This window comes from Crinia signifera, chromosome 5, assembly GCF_055691185.1.
Source record: "Crinia signifera chromosome 5, ASM5569118v1, whole genome shotgun sequence".
Lineage (NCBI taxonomy): Eukaryota > Metazoa > Chordata > Amphibia > Anura > Myobatrachidae > Crinia > Crinia signifera.
The window spans coordinates 52,636,131-52,660,339 of NC_139221.1; the positions used below are offsets into that span (position 1 = coordinate 52,636,131).

Below are 24,209 nucleotides of genomic sequence, written 5' to 3' on the forward strand. Positions count from 1 at the left end.
TTTGTTTTGTGATCCTTGCCAAGGACTTTGGGGACTTGAGTCGAGAACTACTGTACTATTGACTGATACCTGCAGTTTTTGTGTTGAAAACCCCCCTTTCCTAGCAGATTACAGGCAATGAAACTGGCCATACACTACTAACGTTTTTAGCAGATCAAAAATGAAGCGATTTTCTGGCCAATTTAACAATCGAGATTTTTCAAGTATTCTGTAAACCTGGGAACCAAGAAAAGCAACAAAAGAAAAATGCATGGGGTGCTCCAGTGCTTTTAAGGGGCGTACACATGCAGGGATTTGCTGAGCGTTCTAAACGATGCTAGATCGCTAAAATCAGCAAGATCGATCAGCACACAGCGATGTGTACTGACCATGCTGGATATTAATCAGTCAGGGCCAGTGTTCTCACAGGAGAACACTGGCCCTGACTGATTAATATCCAGCAAGCAAGCTGGATATTAATTGCCGGGCTATCGCTATGGCCCCTACACACGGAGCGATGTAGGGATAAATGCCCACAAAATCGCTACGTGTGTAGGCCCCATTAGTCAAGTGCTATTTACCCAAAATACAGTGGAAAGACTGATATGGGGTGCACCCTGAGTGTATGGTAACTAGCACTAGGCTTTGCAATATTAGGTTGATGGCACCATAGAGAACCAACTGCTGTGGGTGTATATCAATATGATTCCAGCAAGTTCCAGGCCAGGGTGCATCAGGGCTGTCTTCCTATCCTTGGAACAATCAGCCATTGATAGTATGAATGAACACATTAAGGCCGAAACTAAGTCCTTATGGTTAATATGGTGCATTCCCATTCTCACGTCCATGTTAATGCGCCGTTTCAATGAAAAGCAGTAGTAGTATTGGCTGGACTATCTTCATTATTTTAGGGCAGTCCTGGGAATCCAGTCTCAGTTTAAGGGAAGGGGGGAGGGGTGTTCTATGTACCACAAATTGTTTGATTTTTCAGCTGCTGTCTTACATTGGTGTTTTGTACATATTGCTTAGGTAAACTTAATCCTATGGTGTATATACAACATACCATAACCACAATGGCTGCACCATCAGGACATTCACTGGGTCAGCGAGATGGCCATGGGCTGCGGTACCTGCTCCGAGCTGAAGATTTGGAAACACAAGACATACACCATAAGCTGCGGTGCAAACTGCAGTCCGCACTGGCAGAGATAGAGACCTGTGTGTCCCAGATTGATGAGTAAGTATTCAGTATTTATCACTATTGCTTTGGAGATAAATAAGTAAACCCAGGTATCAGTTATCAGTGTATTCAAAGATTTATTTATATATGTTTTTCCTGTTATAAGGTCATGGTAATTACATAATATTTACTGGAACCAGAGCAAAGGTCCTAATATAGTAAAACTCTGCTTGTAAATTGCAATCCAGGTTGCCATCAGGGGGGAACTTCCAGGACTCCAATTCGGGGCCCAGACAGAAAGGGGGCCCAGTATTGGAGTCTATTGGGGAATTAGTCATAAACAAAGTTCACATTTCCCATGGCATTGTAGAGGTGGAGTAGTGCTTCGGACATCGAGGTCTCACCATGCACCTTGGGCAGTGGCAACCGCAGGATTTTTAGAGGGGGGGGGGTTCCAAATGTAATCCAAAATCTCCCACTCTGCAGCATACTGGAATAAGAACGGGAGTCTCCTGGAAAGGTAACAAGCCTGAAAATTTGTCTTTTTATACACTGGATACTGTATGGAATACAGTATTAATATGTAACAGTACAGATGGTATATAGTATATAGGCTGTATCAAATATATTTAAATAAGTGGTCAGGAAAAGGTTAAACATGTCATAATAAATACATACACAAACAAAATAGAACCAGTACTGCACTTTCTAAACTCTCAATCTCCCACTTCATAGGAAGACTCCTGTCTCTTCCTCCTGGCAGCTACTCTCTGGTCCATTGTGATGTTTGAGGGCTCAGATCCACACATACAGTAAATGTGGTAGAAGAAGCTGGTACACTGGGCATGTGCAGCAGCTCTGCTCTGTCCCTTACACTGCATCATGTGGTGGCAGCTCTATTTATCATATTATATTATATACCAGTGCTATTGTTGTAGTAATTTAAGAAATTTGCCTAGAGGAGGGGGTTTCCGGGCAACCAGATCCCCCCCCCCCTCCCCACGCGTTTGCCTATGACCTTGGGTCTCAAGAAAGGGAAGGTGGGCCCTGCCTATTTTTTTCAGTCCCGGGCCCCACAACTTCTGATGGCAGCTCTGGTTGCAACTCCAGAAAAAAGTAAAAGTGTTTCAAAATCAAAGGCTATTTATATTCTACTACTAGAATTGCATCCGAAAGGTTATTGTGCATTATATTTAAAGTAGACAGGATCAGAGCACTGCTCCAATGTACTAGTACAGAATACAGTACTTGAAAAGAGCTACAGTATGTGGTTTATAGCAATCATTTCTGAGGTTCCGAGTTAGGATTATCCACTTAATTCTGTAGAAAAAAAAACTTGGTCCGTATTATTTCACATCAGCAGACATGTAATTGTCCCCATTTACGCTAGGAACTGCAGGTAGATATATCACGCTTCATCGGTTTTGGTTAAGCTAATACAGTAATATCCTAGACCTGCATTATAAATAGCTTTTATGATGTTATTTAGCTTGGATATAATTATGGCTTTTAATGAAATTGTCGGTTGTCAGCTGCCAGCCAGTAATTCGCTGTTTGTACTGTATCTGTAACTTGGGGGGAAATGTGTTAAGAAGTTGATATACTGTATAAAGCAGTGAAAAGAGTGGAGAAGACGACCAGTGGGGAAATCGTCCATGGCAACCAGTCAGCTCCCACCTAGAAGTGTACTGTATATACTGGGTGGAATCACTGGCTTACATGGTTCTTGTTAAATTTGAATGTGTCAATAGTAATAACTGATTTTTACCTAAAACTGACACATTTAGGGGTTGAAATGAGATGATAGGGGTGACAGTTAGCCACTTATATTTTTTTTGCATGACAGTTTTCACTCTGCCTTAATTACATTGTTCATTGCACATATTCAAAGGTGATAGTCAACGTCATTGTCATTTAGGAGTATTGGCTGATGTTACCTGACTTTTCTAACCATCCTTGTCACTTGTCAGAGTCAACACAATTTCTCCGTTCACTGATGCCTCAGACTGACATTATTATGCACTTGTTAGTGTCAGCCAAATTTTTCAATGAAACCTGACAACTGTCAGCATCAGTCATAAAATGATGCGATTCTTATGACTTACAATGACAATTGAAGATGTTTTTAAAGTAGACAGTATACTTATAGATAGCTTTACAGATACATTAACCATATTGCACCTTTGAGCGCCCCACTTTTTTTTATTTTCTTGTGCTTTCTGTGGAGGCTAGCAATCCTCCAACGTGGTGGCTGCAGGGTGACAAGCTACACCACCATAGCCTATAGCGCCAAAGACATATCTTTGCTTATATACATTAACCATATTGTTACATTTACAGACCTTTGCCTATGACATGCTTTAGTCAAACATCCTTATTTTTTACTGCAACCCTGAAATGTACTGACATGGGACAAGTAGGACTCCTGAGTTCCAGGCTAATAGCTACAGGACATGTATCTACACGTTGAGTAAAGATGGCTACAATGATGCAATTTGTGTCTTGAAGTCACATCAACTCTAGTGAGTGGTGACTGGTCAGTTATTTGCTCAATTAAGGATTCTAATAAAGTAATCCAAAGTAACCCACCTCTTTTTTACATCTTGACATTTTCCTAACTGCAACAAAATATTATATCTATACTCATTGGCAGATCCTTGGACACAATAACATTAAACCAGGGTTGCCTACTTTTAAAGTCTCCTCTCTGGGAGAAGCCTGCAGAGGAGACGGTCAGCAGCAGGGGGTGGGGCCTGATGTAGATGCGATTTGCATCTTTAGCCCCGACCCATCCCTCCGAAATTAACTGCTGCCGCAGGGGAGATGCACAGAGGTAAGGGAGGGGGGAGGGGGGGGGGGGGTGTTTGCCGGTATCTGGGAGGGTTGCTTACCTTTATAGGGGCCGGGAGGGGGGACCCAATTTCGGGAGCCTCCTGGAAGGCAACCCTGCATTAAACACAAACGGCTACAGGCAGAAATAAATTCAGAATAGATTACGGGCCAGATGTACTAAGTTTCAAAACGTGATAAAGTGAAGATCAATAAACTACCAGCCATCAGCTCCTAACTGTCTTTTCCAAACACAGCATGCAACATGGCAGTTGGGAGCCTATTTGCTGGTGCCTGATCACTCTCCAGTTTATCACTTTTTAAAGCGTACTGCATATGGCCCTATGTCTCACTACAAAGGGGCTAATTTAGCATGGATTGTTAAATAGAAAATATGCAAACCGAGCGATTACTGAATGACTGCCCATGCCTACCATACGCATCGTGTATGCACCAGGGGAAATAGCCACAGAAAATGCATAGGGAACGTAAATGCAATGTGGCTGGACTTTGACTGACAGGAAGCCGGCATTTAGGGGTTGGAACCTTCCATTTTCTCAGTGAATGGAGGAATGCCCAGACATTTTTATGGAGGGTCTGTGATATCAGTGACAACCACTTCAGTGAGAACTGTTCGATGGTTCAGGAATGGATTTATGAATGGATGGTGATTAGTGATCCGTTCCCAATTCTCTCGTAAGTGAGAATACTTGATGGTAATCCACCAATCAACAAGTTAGCATTTCCCTTGGGAAAGCATGAACATATAGGGTGACATTTAATAGGATGCAAGTTTTAGTAACATTTCAAAATCGCACCTTATCGCACCGTATCGCACTTTTTCAAATCACATTTTTTTCTCCAAAACCGATTATTCAATGGGATGCGCTAATGTGCCCAAAAAGTGCTGTGAAGTGCCAAGGGCTGCGATGTGGTGCGATGTGTTGCAAATTTATGACACAGTAATGTGCAATGTCCCGTGCAGGTCATGTGCGATTTTCTGACCAACTGGAATGCGAATTACAACACTGCCTTCGCATGCCAAACAACCCTCTAACCTATTGGCCCACCTAAGTCACCTACAATTTGCATCACACCCCCTATATAAAGGGGCACAGGCGCCATTTTGACCTCTGAAAGGTAGTAAGGTGAGGAGAATGGACAGGAGAGGAGCAGTGTCAGGGAGTGCAGGTGGCAGAGGCAGCAGTGGGCCAGTTACAACCAGCAGCAGCGCCAGAGGAGCCAGGGGAAAAGCTAGCAGAGGCACACTAAGAGCCAGCAGTGTGAGAGGGAGAGGCAGCACAACAAGGCCTGGTCCAGGGCGGACCCCGGAGGAGCAGGCACAGCAGGAGGAGGTGGAGGACCCTCTTGCCTTCCCATCTCATCCCCTCTCACAGGAGGACCTGTTCAGCACACAGTCCGAGGAGGAGCTGCAGGAGGGACACATCTCTGAGGTCGACTGGCCTGAGGTGGAGGAAGATGGAGGTGAGGAGGAGGGTGATGCTGCCCTGGAGGAGGAGGGGGACATGGCTATAGAGGAGTTTGAGGAGGAGCCAGAAAGTGCCCACACCCAAAGTGCCCGTAAGGTGCGTTTCTCTTATGAGGAAAATTCGGCCCTTGTCCGCGCCATAGTGCCTGTATTAGACAGGCTGCTGGGGAAGCACAACAACAGGACCACTGCGCAGCGGAAGAGGACCACGTGGGAATCTATCACTGGCGCAGTCAATGCCGTTAGCAGCCACAAAAGAAGTGTCCAAAATGTCAAAAAGAGGTTTAATGACATCAAAAGGCTACTCAAAGCCAAGATGGCAACTGAAATTAAAGAGGCCAGGCGCTTATAGAAGAGCAGCACCCCTATAGTACCTCGCTGTTAACAGAGGGACTGAAAGGAAAACGGATAGAAACAAGATTGAGGTGCGCTACAGTTTTGTCACCAATGCTCACTTATCAGGTGGCTAGTAAAACAAAAATAATATCAAATAGATACAAACAAATAATATTTATTTAGTAGTACAGCATGTAGTTTATCTTCTGTTATGCATTTCCATTTTTTACGGTGTGCTACATACAGAAATACTTCGCAGCCCTACTGAATAAATATTAGTTGTTTTTATCATCTTTTTGTTCTACATTGGCATTGGTGATAAAACTGTAGCGCACCTCTATCTTGTTTCTATATATATATATATATATTTATATATATACAGTGTATGTTTGCTGTAAAAATTATCTTATGACTAAAGGTGGCCATACACACGCAGATTTATCTGCAGATCTGTCTGGTTGGAACAAAAACATGGTTATGGATGAGAGCAAAGACAGTTGACCATTTACTTGGAAATGCTGGAAAACTGACAAACTGTCACTCATCCATAACCATGTTTTTGTTCCAACCAGACAGATCTGAAGATAAATCTTACTAGTGTATGGGCACCTTTAGAAATTAAGAGGGGAAGAGCACCTGCAATATGTGTTTGTTTATTGTTATGAAGAATGTATTAATTGCGTTATCACCTCTATGATTACTCATGTCCTCTGTTTGTTCCTGCGGCCGGCTTGCCTGCTAATCTGGCTGTTGTGTAGATATCTTCTATGTCAGGTCTTGCTTACAAGAGGCCCTACAATCCCTTGCCAACATTGGATATATGTTTTTATATCTGTAGATAAAAGCAGGACAAGCTAGCGGAAATCACAGTCTAATGTTAGCGTCCATAGCTGCGCTGAATGAATGTCCCTGCTCTCCTCTCTTATCTGTTATGTACCGTTCTTCGACTTTCAATTTGAATCAGGTCAACATTTCACTTCTCTTATTAACAGACAACACAATTCTTCATTGTTAGTGCTTGCCAGCTAATGTGATCTGCAGCAAACCAAATATATGTTTTATTATGTTATACTGAGAGAAAATGTGCACAGATTACTGTTACTCAATGATAACTGTGGAACTATAATAAGGGCACATTAGTATGTTTATCATATGAAATTAATTGTACAGTGTTTATAATACTAAGATGATCATTGCTGCACAGAACTGGGGTCGTGAGCTTAATTCTAACCAGGGCCGCATGTGTGTGTTTGCATGTTTTTCCCATGTTTTCCCATGTTTACGTTGTTTTACGTCCAATTCTCTGGTTTCCTTTTAAAGTAAAAAAAAATGTGGATGTCATTCCTTTCTATATATTAATAGTAGACAACTTTTATGAGTTACAGATTTCTATGATCAGAGGCGTAGGGAGGGTGGTTTTGGTGGAGCTCAATCTCCAGGAGCCGGGCAGGAGATTGGGAATGCCGGTAGCCCCCTCTCTCCCACTTTTGCTGTGCTAGACCACAGGCAAAAAAACCTGTCTTTGGCAGGCCCCTCCAAAAATGGACACTCCCTTGGAGGAGACAGACAATAGAGGTCCTGCTGGACCTCTAGTTTCTGTCAGAGGATCGCAGCGCACCCAGCGCTACCCAGAAATGCAGATTCCAGCGATGTTGGCACGCTGTTGGATTGGAACCGCCTGGGCAGTGAGCATGTAATCCTCTCCCCTAGCAATGAACATGTACGTCAACTTGGCAATGTGCATGTATCTCCCCTTGGCAACGAGCATGTAACCACCCCCGGCAACAAGCATATAAATACCTCCCCCTGACAATGAGCATTGAACCCTCTCTGGCATCTAGTGGGTAACTTCACCCTTGCACTTGGCATCCTCACAATATTTAATACTTCCTGAGGAGGGAGGCTGGCCACAACATGCATGCATTGGCTACACCCCCACCCATAACCTGGGCCCAGGACACCTGCTGCACCCCTGTTCCTAAAAAATGTATCACCATTCCATACCTCCCAAATGTCTCAATTTTCACAGGACAGTCCCATATCTTGGGACTGAAACAGTCCCCAGCCGGGTGCTGGCAGCTTGCTTGGGGGTTAGATAAGAGTTCCATCTGCTACCCACTGCTCCAGTGTGGCGTGGCCTTGCTGGAGTACCTTGATCACAGATCACACCCCCTGACCGCAAGGCCATGCACCCTGTTTTTGGGCGCCCCGCTACAGCGTGCAGGGGTGTCCCTCCTCTACTACCACCAATTTTGGGAGGTATGCCATTGTGCTCTGCAAAACTAATAGTTGGTAAAATGTCCCTATGTACATGCTGGGTGACCTGGAACATGTGACCTGCTGGTTGGGAAATCTGCGACAGTTATTTGCAGCCACTAAGCAGGGATTTTTCTACAATTCGGCACAGAAGGGATGAAAAGGAGTCCAATGTTCTGTCCGGCAAACCTTTGTCCTGTTGAAACAAGGCACATCAGCTTGTTATTATTAATTATAATAATAGTAATTAATAGTAACAATAATGTTTTATTTATATGGTGCCACCATGCCACCATACATGTACTTAAACAAAAGCAGTATGAAAAAAACAAGAACAAGAACTTACCACGTGAGTGAGAAATATAATTATACAGTATATTCACACTTTTATGTAAACTATGTTTGAACAAGACCCAGATTAAACACACGTTTTATAAAAATATTATATTTATCATAAATATAATGAATAGATTTTCATGCAACATTATTTTTAACACTAGAGATGCCCAGCAGCCATAGACCTTTGTCTACTTATAAATTATTCGCATGAGTCATGACAAACTCTACAGTTTAGTTGTGTGAGTGCGTACACGCTGAATGCTTAGGCGTCTGGTTCATTGCAGGTAATACCCATCAGGCAATTATGCTGGAGAAAATTCTGTTAAGGAAATGAGAAATCCCAGCGGATCTAGTTAAAGGACCTGCGTGGGGAAAACAGGAAGATAGAGGTTACACAGTCAGGGTGTGAAGTGTTGGTTTAGCACATACTGTTTGCAGCTTTAACCACTGGCAAACACTCATGAATTTTAAATAAAAGCATAAAAGGTACATAGAGAGGATTTATCAGTTGTCTATGTTATTTTTTGTCATAGTTAGACCGGTACTGACCACTTAAGTCACAGAAGAAAGTGTAACAGTACGTTCCACAACGAAACTCAGCACAATTGTTTCTGACATAAATCATTCTCAGCCCAGAGAAGAGAATCTTGCAGCAAGGCCAGAATACAAAAATATGCCTGCTAGAACACAGGGGAGCCAATCACTGACTTGTTCATTTTGATTGACTCCCTTTTCAGTTAATCCTCCAACGCAGATCTGTCAAGCTTTTCCAAATATGACTGATTTCAGACTATATGCATCGTACTTTGCAAAGCATTTCTGTTGTATTTGATCCAAGCAACTTCTTGGCAGATATTTAGTATTTTTATTTTTTCCCATTTCTGCACATTTTGGCGAGCGCAGCGGAAGCGGAACAAGTCACCTACCTTGAAGTGGTGGAGAGCATGTTTATGTTCTACTGATGGTTTTCTATCCATTTGTTAGTTTGTTAGTCGACTCTTGTCATGTCAATCTTTTGACCATGTTGACCTTTTGTACTGTACCTGTTGACCTTGTGTACCTGTTGCCCATAGGTGCCATTGACATTTTGCATCTGTTGACCTTAGGCACCATTGACCTTTTGTATCTGTTGACCTTAGGCACCATTGACCTTTTCAGTGACATAACTAGTATAAGGCAGCCTCTGCTGCTGCTTGGGGGACCGAGTGGCAGTGGGGTCTGTGTGGGAGCCAGCACAAGCCCGGCGCACTGACATGCTGCTGCCTGCCGCTGGATGATTACCGGAGGCGAGTCATCCGCGGCGTGGGCACCGTGCTGCCATAACAGACCCCCACCTGATTTACGTGCATGTACACAGAGCCGACTATTGGCTACTGTGTACAGGATGGGCAGGTGGATGGGTGGGTTGTCAGATGGGCGGGGGCGGGCGGTGGTGGACGCGTCGGAGCCAGGGGGAGGGGAATGGCGGCAGCACATTTGAGGGATAAGGCAGGGCTGTTGGGGGAAATTTATTTTAGGGGGGGGAGCATTTCTGTTATTTCCGGTTGCGGGGGGGGGGGGGGGGGGGGGCGCTCTTTTTATAGTTACGCCACTGGACCTTTTGGTACCTGTTAACCCATTGCATGTCCACCTTATGGTGTGGATCTATTGTCTACCTAAATATTGTAGATCTTCTCTACCACAACCCCTCCCAGGGCCAGAATAACAATGAGGCAAATGAGAATTTATATCCCCAGGTATCCACCTAAAAAAAATCGTGATAATGACCAGCCATGCAGATGGTCACATGAGTATTAAAACTGTATTTTCCTCACAAAATGAGGCAACTCTTAGTGGTACTGCACGAGCTGTATTCTGTATACGTCATAGTTATGGCCATACTGTCACAAACACTTATTTATAGATACACTTAAAGACTTATTGGATTTTTTTCTCATTTTTTTCTCTCTTGTCAGGTTATTGTCTTCGATAACATGTTCTCCCAAATGTGAGCGTAAAACAGAGACTTTAATAGCTCTGGATGGTGATGAGAGAGGAGAGAAGAATGGGAAGAGAGTCTGCTTCAACATTGCTGGAGACGAGCAGGAAGACTCCGGTCACGATACCATCAGTAACAGGGATTCTTACAGGTGACACAAAATGAGGCAACTCTGGATCACACTATAGATCACTTGTTTATATGTACTTTAATACCAGGAACTGTTTTATACAATACTATAGTTCTAAGGGACAGGAGACATATAACAGAGTGTTTTAATTTCAATTAAAGTACTGGTTGCTCTGGGCAAATTAGTCTCTCTTTAGGGTTTTATACATCCCTTCCTATGTATTTTAGTTATTTAAAAGCCTTAATACAATTTAATATTTAAAGACATAAATGTTTTGAATGCATATCTTGAAAAATAAAATTTCTGTACCCATTCACAGCACTATATGTGACCCAGTCAGCATTAAATAGAATGGGAATCACACTAAAATGTTGCCTGAATTATGAATGATATTGTGTGCAATTAAAGTCATGTAGCTATAGGTTTGGTGAAAACTGCTTCTGTTCTATAATGTTTTGATGGATAATATACACACAAGGTGCTGTAATATAATAGTCACCACAGCTAAGTGTTCAAATTGAAAACACAACATACTGTACTGCAGGCTTACCATTTCATCCCTTTAAAACAGGATTCTGTTAGAAAACACCTGGACCTGTTTCTATAAGACTCATGGTTCAGGTTCCCATCTCTTCTATATTTAGCCAGATCAGTCACTCAAGGCAGTGTATATAACGGTGGTCGGGGTTCCACGGGTGATTGACAGGCACGTCCATCATTATCGGCACTGCAGAACCTGCGCCTAACGTTGTACACACCACCCCCTTGCCCACGTCCTACACACAAGCTCCCGCCCCCTCCTCACCCACCACTCCCCATGTCCGGCCAAGCACGCCCAAACCCAGCCCCACGGCTACACACCATGCCCCCGCAACACCATCTGACTCTGCACCACCGCTTTAACTCCGCCCAGCCTCAACACCCCTTACTGCCCACACTCACGTGGAAGGCACGTCCCCCACACCCGCTCGGTTCACCGTCAGCAGCTGCAATTCTGAAGCGAACACCGCCAGCCCCTGCCTGACACCCCCAGCTAACACAGACAACTCGCACGGACCCACTGCTGTCCTCCACCCTCAGGCTCCCCGCAACCAGCAGCAGCGCTCCAGGTAATTCTGCCCTGTTCCCGGGCTCCTGCGTTCTGTATGGGGCGGGACCATGCTGGGGATACCCCGGGGAGGCTCCGGCCTCTGCATCATTGTATTGCAGCAGAGCCCTCGCCATGCGCTGCTGCCTAGGGGACTGGCGGGGGTGATAGGATGTCAAGGAGGGGCTTCCACCGTGTCATGGGGGGGTTTGGTCTGGGTGGGGGGTTCAAACCAGGAGAAATGCAGAATCCCAGGGTGAGGGGTACAGGATAACAGTGCAAGGGCTGCACACAGGCGTGGTCCTATGTGGATGGATGGGTATGGGCGGTACTTGTTTCCTATCTGGGCGCCCGCTAAGTTAATTGCGCACCATGCTATTCTCCGTAGAGAAATCTGATCGCATCGCATCGTACACATACACGATATTGAACGATGCGATGCGATCCGATTTCCCATAGGAAACAATGTTAAATGGATCAATTTACCCAAATCAGCATAGGGAAGAATGGTAAATGGGCCAGAAACCCCAAAAAAACCCACAGAGCAGTGGAATGTCCCCCCAAAAGTAGTTGACGCCACCCCGCCATCAACGTGAACCCGAAGCGTGGCGAGCGCAGCGAGCCCGCGAGGGTCGGCGGTACGCGTCCTCCGACCTTTTCATGCCCTACTATCCACTAGGGCGTGGAGTGAGAATAGAATAGTGTGGCGAGCGCAGCGAGCCACCGCGCCCGAAGCGTGGCGAGCGCAGCGAGCCCCGCGAGGGGACGCGGATACCTTCACAGGTAAACGCGTCCCTTCGCGGGCTTCCCAGGTGTCCGCGTCGCCATGGACACCTGGGAAGCCCGCGAGGGGACGCGTATATCTGTGAAGGTATCCGCGTCCCCTCGCGGGGCTCGCTGCGCTCGCCACGCTTCGGGCTCGGTGGCTCGCTGCGCTCGCCACACTATTCTGTTCTCACTCCACGCCCTAGTGGATAGTAGGGCATGAAAAGGTCGGAGGACGCATACCGCCGCCCCTCGCGGGCTCGCTGCGCTCGCCACGCTTTGGGTTCACGTTGATGGCGGGGTGGCGTCAACTACTTTTGGGGGGACATTTCAATGTTCAGGGGTGTTTTTGGCCCATTTACTATTGTTCCTATGATAATTTGGCTAAATTGAGCCATTTCACATTGTTTCCTATGGAAAATCGAATCGCATCGCATCGTTCAATATCGTGTATGTGTACGATGCGATGCGATCCGATTTCATTACGGTGCCGTACGTAGAAAACCTGGGCGCCCAGATAGGAAACAAGTACCGTATGGGCTGCTGCCTCCAGCACCACAGGCAGTGTCTGTATCCCAGCAATGCTACACATCTGGGTGTATCCTGCCCCTTTGCATCCAGTGTGTGTGCGCGCGTGTGTGTGTGTGTGTGTATATATATATATATATATATATATACACACTATCACAGACTACACCCCCTTTGCAATTATATGCACTTTGATTTAACAACATTTCTGCTCTCACTCAAATGCACTTCAAGCACATCATTCAGCAAATTACACAAATATCTCACACTCACATATATTTCTACTTCTAATGGGGCAAAGCCCCTCACGACGGTGTGAAGAGCGCGATGAATCACCTAGTAGAGTTATAAAAGCTCACCGGTACTTAGGATGCCGCCTGGTCTTATTATCAGGTCAGTAAGAGCTTATTGAAACAGGCTCAGGTACATCCTAACAGATGTTCATGAATTACACAGATTCTGTGTAATTAATTAGTGTCCTGATGTTAAGGGATAATATGGTAAGCCTACTATACTGTTAATCATTATTTTTTATTTTGTAGTGACTGCAACAGCAACAGGAACTCCATTGCATCATTTACTAGCGTCTGCAGCAGCCAGTGTAGTTCATACCTGCACAGCGATGACATGGATTCTGGTAAGATAAGTTATTGGTTATACTGTATATTTATTTCAAAAATCCAAAATAAAAATATAATAATAAAAAAATATAATGTAAGTTAATTAAATATCTCTGTAATAGGACATTCTCCACCATAGCAATGTTTTACTTTACAAACTATTTAGCTCTGGCAATATCATCAATAAACAAAAAAGCGTATTAACATGTCATGTCCACTGATGGAATATACACTATTTAAGAAGCACATGTGAAATCACATTTTATAATTTTTTGAAGACACTTTCAAATATCAACAGCTGTGTGTGCAAAAATGCGAATTCTACAGTGCTCTGCCCTTCCTGCACTACCTTCTCTATGCACAGTTGTCAGTTCTCCGGACCAGCAGAGTAATGCAGAGAGCAAGTATAAGCAGCAATTCCACAGAGAATATTTTTAATCATGTGAGATTTGTTGCTAGTTTAACTATGTCCCTCCATCACTTCCGTCCAGCCCCACACTGTTCTTAGTGGGTCTGATTCAGATGCTGTCTCACATAGAATCAGCAGCGATAGCACTAATATAGGCCCTTATTCTGGTTGGTGCGGTAATAGCCGCGTGCGTTCGTGCCGCCGATGTTTTGTGTCTGCGCATGTGCAGAGGCGTCTCTGCGCATGTGCGAGCGGGGCGTACGGCCAAATCCCGCATGAAATGTGAACACTCCGAACAGGGGGTGGAGAGGGGCGTGAAGGGCCATTTGGGCTCATTACCATATGCGTACGCCCCGCGTTTCATGGGCGTTCCCATGCAAACGCTGGGCGTACGTATGGTAATGCGGCCGTGACGCACGTGTAGGGGGCGGACATATGACATCGCCGGATGTCAGCTGCCCGCCCAGATCCCTGCTTTTGCACGGAAAAATGTCCGTGTGGTCTGAGGTTGCGGGAGCTGGTGGAGCACTCGGTCCTGCATTCGATGGTCTGTGACCATCGAATGATGGGGGAGGTTCCCTGAGATGGAGGAGGCATATTCCGTGAAAAATACACGTGCGGTCCGTTCGGCCAGCTTCTTACCGCGTACGGACGGAGTTGGCGATCCGTATGGCAGGCGGGGTTTCGCACGCACACTCCTGGCCGCATAATCGGATCCGGCCGCACCGATCAGAATAAGGGCCATAGTGAGGTGTCACTCCTGCTGCATGCATTACTGATCTGAGCTTTATCCCACGATACGGTATCTGATTATCTCCGACGCCATCTCAGCCGGCTGCCGCACCAAGAAGCCAGGAAATCTCTGTCTCCTGATTCTGGCCTTGGCATGGCAGTGTTACACCTCTCCACCCCCCAAATTGCATATGACAGTCGCAGAATCAGGCCCTGTGGGATTGTTTTTCTAGCCCAAAGACTATAGGGTATTCAGCATTTAGAGATGCAATTCTCCCATGTAGCATCTGAAACATTACTAGTATCTGACTCTGGGCTGAGATACAGGTAATTCTCTCCAGCTCTAAGCTGCTCCAACTCTTTGCTGGTGCGGAGCCTTGGAGGTGGGACATTGCACAGCACAGCATTAGAATGTCACGGCTATCCTGGTCTTTGGCTAAGAAGTGATTAGCTGGCAGAGCTGTGGTTCTTCTACTGCTCGTCACTTTACTTCTCCAGGTCACCATTGTTGGGCTCTGAAGAGGCTATTTTTCATTTCTCAGCAGCTTAGTGCTATTTGTTAAAAGGTTAGTGCTGGAGAGATGAATCCATTTGCTGCCACTTTCCGCTGATCGATAAACCTGAATGGCCATGGCAGAGTTAGGTAATTTATCAAGTGAGCCAAGTTTTATGCCACAGGCTTATGCCATCTTTATATTGTGTTACCTATATCAGGTAGTGGGAAAAAGAGAGATTTACCAGGATACCTTTTGGGTTAAACAACAATGGAGGTAATTATGGTTAGCTCGACAAGCACCAGAGACTCCACCCATTCAAGTGCCCCCCCTCCAGCGCGCACCAATGATGATTCCCTTCTTTAACATGCAATGAGATGTGTACTGAAAACACACCCCCTAGCATGTCTCCACAGGAGAAACCATTCAATTGTCTCTGACCAGCGAATGATTCCTCCCGCCTTTGCAAATAAAAGTCAGTGGAAACTGACTTTTATTTGCGGGCGCCGGGTTGAAGACAGGGTGGACAGCTGATGTCCTGTTACATCGGCTTGCCTGGATACTAATGGGAATGCCCAGTGCTTTCATAAGGACGCCCATAATAGCTGGGTGTTCCCATGGGCGGCCCCAGTCCCCACTGCTGCACCCCCCCCCCCCTTGGGCCGCTCCAATCCTTGTGCACATTCGCAAAAGGGGATCTGTACATGCGCATAATATACCAAGCGCATGTGCAAAGCCCCAAACATCAGAATGAGGCAGAATTCAACCGAGTCCGATTAAACCAGAATGAGGGCCTGGTGGTCCGACAATCGGGATACCAATGGTCAGTATTCCGACATCAGAATCCCCACTGTTGGTGCTCCGACAGGGCGGCATGCGCAAAGAAGCCCCTTGCGGGCACGCTGCGATTGTCACACTCCGGGCTCGGTGGCTCGCTTCACTCACCACAGGTTCTATTCACCCTCTATGGGTGTCGTGGACCCCCTCAAGGAAGAATAGCCCCTGTCAGTTGGGATCCCGACTGTCAGGCTTTGAAACACTTGGGATTCCGATGTCGGAGTACTGACCGCTGAGATCCTGACTGTCGGTAGTCATCCGGCACCCATGCTTAATGGGTAGTCATTTCTTGCAGCACTCGATGTATCCCGGCTCCGGCAGTTGCTGCCATATTGTTCTGTAGAGTGCTTGCTTTGTTACTTGTCCTCTGGTCAGGTGCGGGAGGGTCAGAACATGGAGGGTGGGAATCAAAGTTGGGGAGGCAGAACATGGGGACCATTTGCAATGTACATACTGGCTCAGCTTATTCGGGAGACTGTTATGAGACAGGTGGGGGTGGGAAGAATATACTGTGTATGTATTTTTTTTACTTTTAAATGAATCAACATTCCTGTTCATTTGAGGACTGGTCACCAGTAAATGGATTTTATTGTTAACTAGGATTTTATAGAGCACAAGACGCAGTTGTTAATGCTTCCAATACTTTGAATCCATAGGGGATGAACTGCCTATAAGTGTGAGAATATCTCATGAGAAGCAGGACAAGTTGCACAGCTGCTTAGAGCACCTATTCAGCCAGGTGGGTAACCTCTGATACTGTATAATAGTACCAGGTGCCATTCAGAACTATGGGCCTTATTTTAGTTCACTCTTTCTGACAAAATCCTTCTTAGATGGACAAAACCATGTGCACTGCAGGGGGGGCAGATGTAACAGGTGCAGAGAGTATTAGATTTGGGTGAATTATTTTGTTTCTGTGCAGGGAAAATACTGACTGCTTTATTTTTACACTGCAGTATAGATCTCACTTTGAAGTAAAACCCCACCCAAATCTCTTCACAAGTAACATCTGCCCCACCTGCAGTGCACATAGTTTTGTCCATCTAAGAAGGATTTTGTCGTGGGCCTAACTCAGACCTGAGCGCTGGGCTGATCATTTTGTTGCTTTGCGATCCATTATACGCTGCCCCTCCAGAGTGAAATCCTGCCCCATGCAAGTCTGCAAATTGGATTGGCAAATAGCTGTAAATCTATTCCCTGCTCACCATCTAATGACTAATGCAGTCAGTACATAGCCCGGGAATTACTCACTAGGTGTGATACAATCAGTCGGATCAGGTCCGGAGCTGACATCACACACTTTCCCCTCAGACACCTGGGAATGCTGCATTTTCCCTGACACTCCCAGAAAACGTCCAGTTACCACCACCACACACTGGCATCCTGTCAATCAACTTGCGTTCGGCCAAAGAATAAAATTAACATAATTTTATCACAGAACGGCCTGGCGCATGCGTACTAAGGGCCATATGCAAGCGCAGTCTATCAATAATCATCATCCGATTTTGCATCTGTGTGATCAGGTGTAAATTAGGCCCTGGGTACTTATGTATTATCTGGGCTCCCATGTTAAATGCACCCCAATTTTTCATACCCCTACTATCCAACTACGCATGGAGTTGATTTTATATAGTATGGCGAGCGCAGCGAGCCACCGTGCCCAAAGCGTGGTGAGCGCAGCGAGCCCCGCGAGGGGACGCGGTCTCATAAGAAAAACGGGAGTCCAGATATTACATAAGTACCAGGCCCTGTAATCAGAAGTCATTTTCAGGGGAGTTTTAAGGATTACTAAAATGTCCAAAAATATTATACAAAACCACATTTTTATTAAATTATTTTCATTAAGTTTCTTATATAGCATACACATATTCCGCAGCGCTTTACAGATAATATTTGAACATTCACATCAGTCCCTGTCCCAGTGGAGCTTACAATCTATATTCCTTACCACATGTACACGCGCACACAGACATTCTAGGGTTCATTTTTGTTGGGAGCCAATTAGCCTACCAGTATATTTTGGGAGGATGCCAGAGTACCCAGAGGAAACCCACTCAATTACTGTGAGAATATACAAACTCCACACAGTTAGGGCCATGGTGGGAATAGAACCCATGACCTCAGTGCTGTGAGGCAGTAATGCTAACTATTACACTGTCCGTGCTGCCCATTTTATGGATAAACATTTGTAAAAAGTCTAGTGTCATTGCCATTTGAGAAATACTCTCCTGACATATTATACCACATAAAATTGAATGGTAAAATGTTAAATGCAATGCATATATTTTACAATTGCAAATGTTATTATCCAAGTAGAATAGATTTCTAACTACTAGAACACCCTTAAGAACAGTGAACTTAAAGTACAAAATATTCCTAATTCTCATTCATAATACTGAGGCATTCATGGTCTGTTGTTGTGCTAGGTTGAGTCAATTACTAACCTTCTGAGGGGACCAGCTGTTGCAAGAACATTCGAGCAGACAAAATACTTTACACCTGGTCGGAGTCTTCAAGGTACAGTACTTACAGCTGCATATAATATATCGTCTTCTGTTCTGTAAATCCTGCAATACAGAATTCATACCTTCTCAGCATTCTCTTGTTGTCGTTATTTGTCATCTGATGTATTAATCCAACAACTGACTCCAATATGTGTTTATCTTGGCTCCTACATAACATTGAGCATGATTCAGTAATGGACGGTAGTTTGTTAGGCCTGCAGATTTTGCGCTGTAGCCGCAATGCACAGGTGCTGCGATACTGCTGCAAAAGGGAAACTGCAGCCTTATTGACAGGCTGTGGCCATTTGGGGGCAGGGAGGGTGTTAGTTTCAGAAAACGGCAGTGTCCATTATCTGGGCATTACTGACACTGGACTTTGGGCAGCCAACCTATGTAAGCTCAGGCTTACTGATACCCCTTTCACATTCGCACACCCGGGTCATACCCGGGAATGAGTTCCTGGGTGCTTCCCGGGACACTACCCGGGAATGTACCCTTTCACACTGGCCACCCGACCCGGAATAAAGTCGGATGGGTGGTGTCATGTGGAGGCTTGGGTGGGGCGGTGCTGGTAGGCATTTTCACTCCAGTGAACGGGATCTGGGTCACGCTGACCCGGAATACCTGTTCACACTGACCACATCCCGTGTCGATTCCGGATTCTACCCAGGTCAGGACCTGGGTAGAGATCCCGAAATGCTTGGATATTCGTCCAAGACCCTTTCACACTGCACTAAATCCCGGGTTGATGCGCGTTCATGTCAAAAACCTGGGATATTTTTGCAAGTGTGAAAGGGGTATGAGATGGCCAATGGCTGTCTGACGGTGATCCGCTGCTCTGGCTTTGGATGCAGCATCGGATCGGAGAAGCTGATAATAGATGCCTCATGAATCATTAGCATAATTTTGCATAGACTCAGCAGCTGTCCTAATACCGACCATCTCTGGTCTGCCCAGTTATTTACTATCTCTACTTTTGCAACAATAATATACGTTGCAATGTGATATTTTACCTGTGCAAAGCCAGCTGTATTATGTGTTCAGGATGATAGAGGCAGTATACAATGAAGTGCTTTATTTCATTAGGCTGTCCCTTCGGCCAAATTTAAGGAACTGCTATGCCTAACATACTGGATATTACTGTTGGGTGGTGTGTTAAAGGCCACACGTAAAAGTGCAGTGTCTAATTGACCCAAATTGAAAATATTATTTTATATGGAAAGAATGTCAAATAAACTTTAATCACACTAATATTCTTTACATGCAGACGTTATAAAAATTCTGCACGAGTGATTCTGAAGCTGTAAAAATGCACTTATTGCGTTTGGCTTTCATTAAGAACTAGAAGCGGAAACAACGAAGTTATATCACATCTTATTTTTTTTGCATTTGAAGATTTTTCGAGGTTGCTATAGACGTATAAGTAATCACTTCCCCCCAGAAGGCACTCATATACTAGCTTTACACCCCAGCATTTCTAGGAGCGCACAGATTGCTTTACATTAACCTTAATACTTGATTTACTGTATCTATGGAGTGATACAAAACATGATACTGAATTGTCATTGTGTGGAACAACAGCCAGGGTCAGCCCGTCCATTTATAATGTAGCAAGCACATATGCACATTAATGAATCCTTACTACAGGTGCGAATCATGTAACAATGGGCCTCATTCAGATGTGAGGTATCACAAGTGTAGCAGCCGTCCACAAGTGAAAAGAAACGCCAAATGAAGCCATTGCAACATGTTTAGCTACTGCGTACTCCATCACAACTGCAATGCAGATGCAAGGAATATCAACTCCTTGTGTGCCTCCATGGCTGCGCAGAATAGCCACAGGAGCTGCGGTGCTGACACCACTGCTATTTTACAGACACTCTCTGGACGCCTCCCCCAAACGGGTCACTTACAGTCAATTACTCTCTGCCTAATTCTTCACTATGAGTGACATTGCAAAGGTATCTCGCCACATGCGCACTGCAGCCGCAACACATACGCAGTTTGACGATAATCGCTCAGTTGTGACACCATGGAAGTTGCGACCACATTTGAATGAGGCCCAATATTTATACAAGGGAAATACACTATGGATGTCAAAGCACTGATGACCATTTGCAATAAATATAGCACTGGAATTTGGGCTTAATTCCGACCTAATCGCAGGACAAATTTGATCTCAAAATGGACAAAACCATGCTGCACTGAAGGTGGGGCAGATGTAACATGTGCAGAGAGTTAGATTTGGGTGAGTTATTTTTTTTTTCTGTGCAGGGTATATACTGGCTGCTTTATTTTTACACTGCTAATTAGCTTTGTTTGAATACACCCCACCCAAATCTAAATCTGCACATGTTACATCTGCCCCACCGGCAGTACATATGGTTTTGACTATTTTGTGAACAAATTGGTTCTGAGATCAAATCTGAATTAGGCCCATTGTGACAAAGGGAAATTAGATGATCAGTTTGATTATAAGACGGACCAGGTGACTTAAAATGCCAAGCTATGTCATCCCATATGTTAACTATGGCTTTGCAATGAATTTGTGTATGACCTCGTTTTGCAGAGCTGCTGATTGAAGGAGAAGATTACATGTTACATAGGGAAAATATTTATGTCCAGATGTGAGTTTTACAAAATGTCACTTTTTCTTTTTCATGTGTTCTGTAGATTTTCAACAGGAAATGGAGCTTAAATTAAGTTGTCCGAAGCGGTTACGACTTCATATTAAACAGGACCCTTGGAATCTTCCCAGCAGTGTCCGCATTCTTGCGCAGAACATTAAAAAGTTTGTAGAAGGTGAGTTATAAATATCCAAACACTGACAGGTTCATCTGTGACTTATATTATTGGAACATGCTGTGCCAGAATATATTATCCAGAGCCTATTCTGGTGGGAGCTCTGCTCTCTGCTCATTGTCTTCTCCTTTTATCACCGCTTCCCTAGTCTATCCTTTGTCGACCTACTGTTCCCCTTACCTCCTATAGGCCTACTGTATGTCTCTTATATCATCTGTTACCAGGATCTGTTGTTCCCCTGTGTGTCCCCTTGTCTTCCCATTCCAGTCTTACGTGTTTTGTTTGCTATCCCATTAAACACATCTTTATGCGCTATATTTACAGTATCTATTGAGTGTGGAATATTTTGTTGACATTCAGAATGTCAACATATATAAAATGCCAACATGCCAAATGTTGCCCCAGCGTACACCAGTGTGAGACCCCATTTTCCTAGTTTGTAATCTGGGATCCAATGTTGTTATTCTGTGATGGTTGTTTTTCCTGTACACCAACTGGTTTTGTTATATGGACCAACCCAAGCAAAACCTCTGACATGTATGTCAGGGTTGCCTACCCTCCCGGAATGGCCGGGAGGTTCCCGAAAATCGGGTCCCCCTTCTACCTCCCCGGAAAGGTGGGCAACCCTCCCAGATATCGGCAACCCCCATCTCCCCTGCATCTCCCACGCGGAAGCGTTAATTTCTCACGGCTTTTTGGGTAGGGGCTAAATATGCAAATCTTATCATTTAGTCCCGCCCCCTCACAGAAGACCCGCAAATTGCAGGATTCACCATACTGTAGGCGGGATTTGGTGATGGCAACATCAGGCCCCGCCCCCCAAAGTGCTGCTGACAGTCTTCTCTCCGGGTTTCTCCCTGAGAGGAGACTTTAAAAGTAGGCAACACTGATGTATGTAGATAGGTGATTGATGGGTTACAGGGCTGATATTTAAAAAAGTAAAAGAACACCTCTGTTATATTTTACAAATAGTGACACCGCAGCCCCCACGCATTCCTTTAGCATAGAGACACTTCAATTGGGGGAAAAATAAAGTAAGAGAAACAAGATCATTATACACCACACATTTTATTTAAAAAAATTGTATTATGTGTCTGTAAGCACCGCTTTGAGGTTGCATGCCACTCCAGAGGTGTTGCTGCATGCCACTCCCTTGTTGTTAAGGGTGCATGCCACTCTGGTGTTGCTGGTGGCGAATTCCTCTATGGGGAGGATGCCTGTTTCACATGGGGAGATGGTGGGGCCTGTCTCACCTGGGGTTCTGGTGGTACTTGTCTCTCCTGGGGTGGCGGTGGCGCTTATCTCTCACAGGGTGCGAGTGTTGCTTGCCTCACTTGCGGTGCGGCTGGTGCTTGCCTTTCCCAGGGTGCCGAGGGCTCCTGCCTCTCCCGGGGTGCCAGGGGCTCCTGCCTCTCCCGGGATTCCTGCTCACCTTGCAGGAATCTAAACAGAATTCTAAACATTGGTTACAATGTATAACCCTTATCTTTTGAAAGGGATACAATTAATAAATGTAATTTAAACTGAACACTGAGACAGAAAAATCCATGTAAAAATTGTAGGCAGACCAACTTGACATAGGAAGGGACCAATATAGGTCTAATGTACAAAGCGCTGGGATTCACACACACATATATATATATAACCAGTTACGTCATTACGCGTCCCTGTTGCCACTGTTTGCTTGGCAACGGGGACGAGTAATGACTACACTGAACAGAGGGCATTCTGGATACCGGAAGTGTGTCTCCGTGCATAGCACGGTTTCCGGACGCTTCCGTCCCAGCACCTGAAGCTCTGAGGATGATCACGGCTAAGGGCGGTCTTTCATACACTATAAGGTAGGCACCTTGTGCACTTTCACTGTATTGCTTGCTGTTAGCCTGACAAAGGAGCTTAGGGCTCCGAAACTGTTGCTGGATTAAAACCACTCTTTGTCACAGTCCTCGATTGCCATGCTGTATGTTCTCTGAAAGGATAGCATCTACCCACATCATATATATATATATATATATATATATATATATATATATATATATATATATATATATATATATATATATATATATACAGTATATATATATATATATATATATACACAGGTTGAGTATCCCCTATCCGAAATGCTCGGGACCACGAGCATTCCGGATAGGGGAATTTTGCGATTTTTGGAATTTTTTTTTAAAGCATACTTACCTGTCCCCTGATGGTGTCCGGTGGTCCCTCGGCATCCACAGCAGGCCTCCGGAATCTTCTCCGGGTCTCCAGCGGTCCCAGGAATGCATTGCGCGAGTGTGCGCGCGCACCGGTGACGTCACCGGCGCGCGCGCACACTCGCGCAATGCATTCCTGGGACCGCTGGAGACCCTGGAGAAGATGCCGGAGGCCTGCTGTGGATGCCCAGGGACTTGGTAAGTATGAAAAGAGGGTTAGGGGGGGTTAAAAAAAATAAATAATTCGAATGATTCCAAAAACCACGGTTTTTGGAATAATTCGGATAAGGGATGTCCGGATACCGGATACTCAACCTGTATATACATATAAATATATATATATATATATATATATATATAGATTGTAGTCTCAATTGCACCGGCTCCCAGCTCCAAATAAGACAGGCGGCACTCCAACGGTTAGAGGTATGAAAAGAAGTAGTTTATTCCATAAATGCTCTTGCCTACGTTTCAAGACCTCAGTCTTGTCATCAGGGCATGCATAAAAAGTAAAGTGCTGTGCACAGCACTTTACTTTTTATGCACGCCCTGGTTTCTGCACAGCACTTTACTTTTTATGCACGCCCTGATGACAAGACTGAGGTCTTGAAACGTAGGCAAGAGCATTTATGGAATAAACTACTTCTTTTCATACCTCTAACCGTTGGAGTGCCGCCTGTCTTATTTGGAGCTGGGAGCCGG

The 24,209-nt window shown here is 45.0% G+C and overlaps 1 protein-coding gene across 1 annotated transcript in view; it reads left to right on the forward strand.

Moving 5' to 3' along the window:
- Positions 1-24,209, forward strand: part of PREX2 (phosphatidylinositol-3,4,5-trisphosphate dependent Rac exchange factor 2) — a 284,012-nt gene that overhangs the window by 158,602 nt on the left and 101,201 nt on the right. The window contains exons 25-30 of the mRNA XM_083187220.1: positions 1,009-1,216; positions 10,364-10,537; positions 13,439-13,533; positions 16,645-16,727; positions 18,415-18,505; positions 21,166-21,294. Coding sequence (XP_083043346.1) covers positions 1,009-1,216; positions 10,364-10,537; positions 13,439-13,533; positions 16,645-16,727; positions 18,415-18,505; positions 21,166-21,294 — 780 coding nt within the window. The remainder of the gene's footprint in view (positions 1-1,008; positions 1,217-10,363; positions 10,538-13,438; positions 13,534-16,644; positions 16,728-18,414; positions 18,506-21,165; positions 21,295-24,209) is intronic.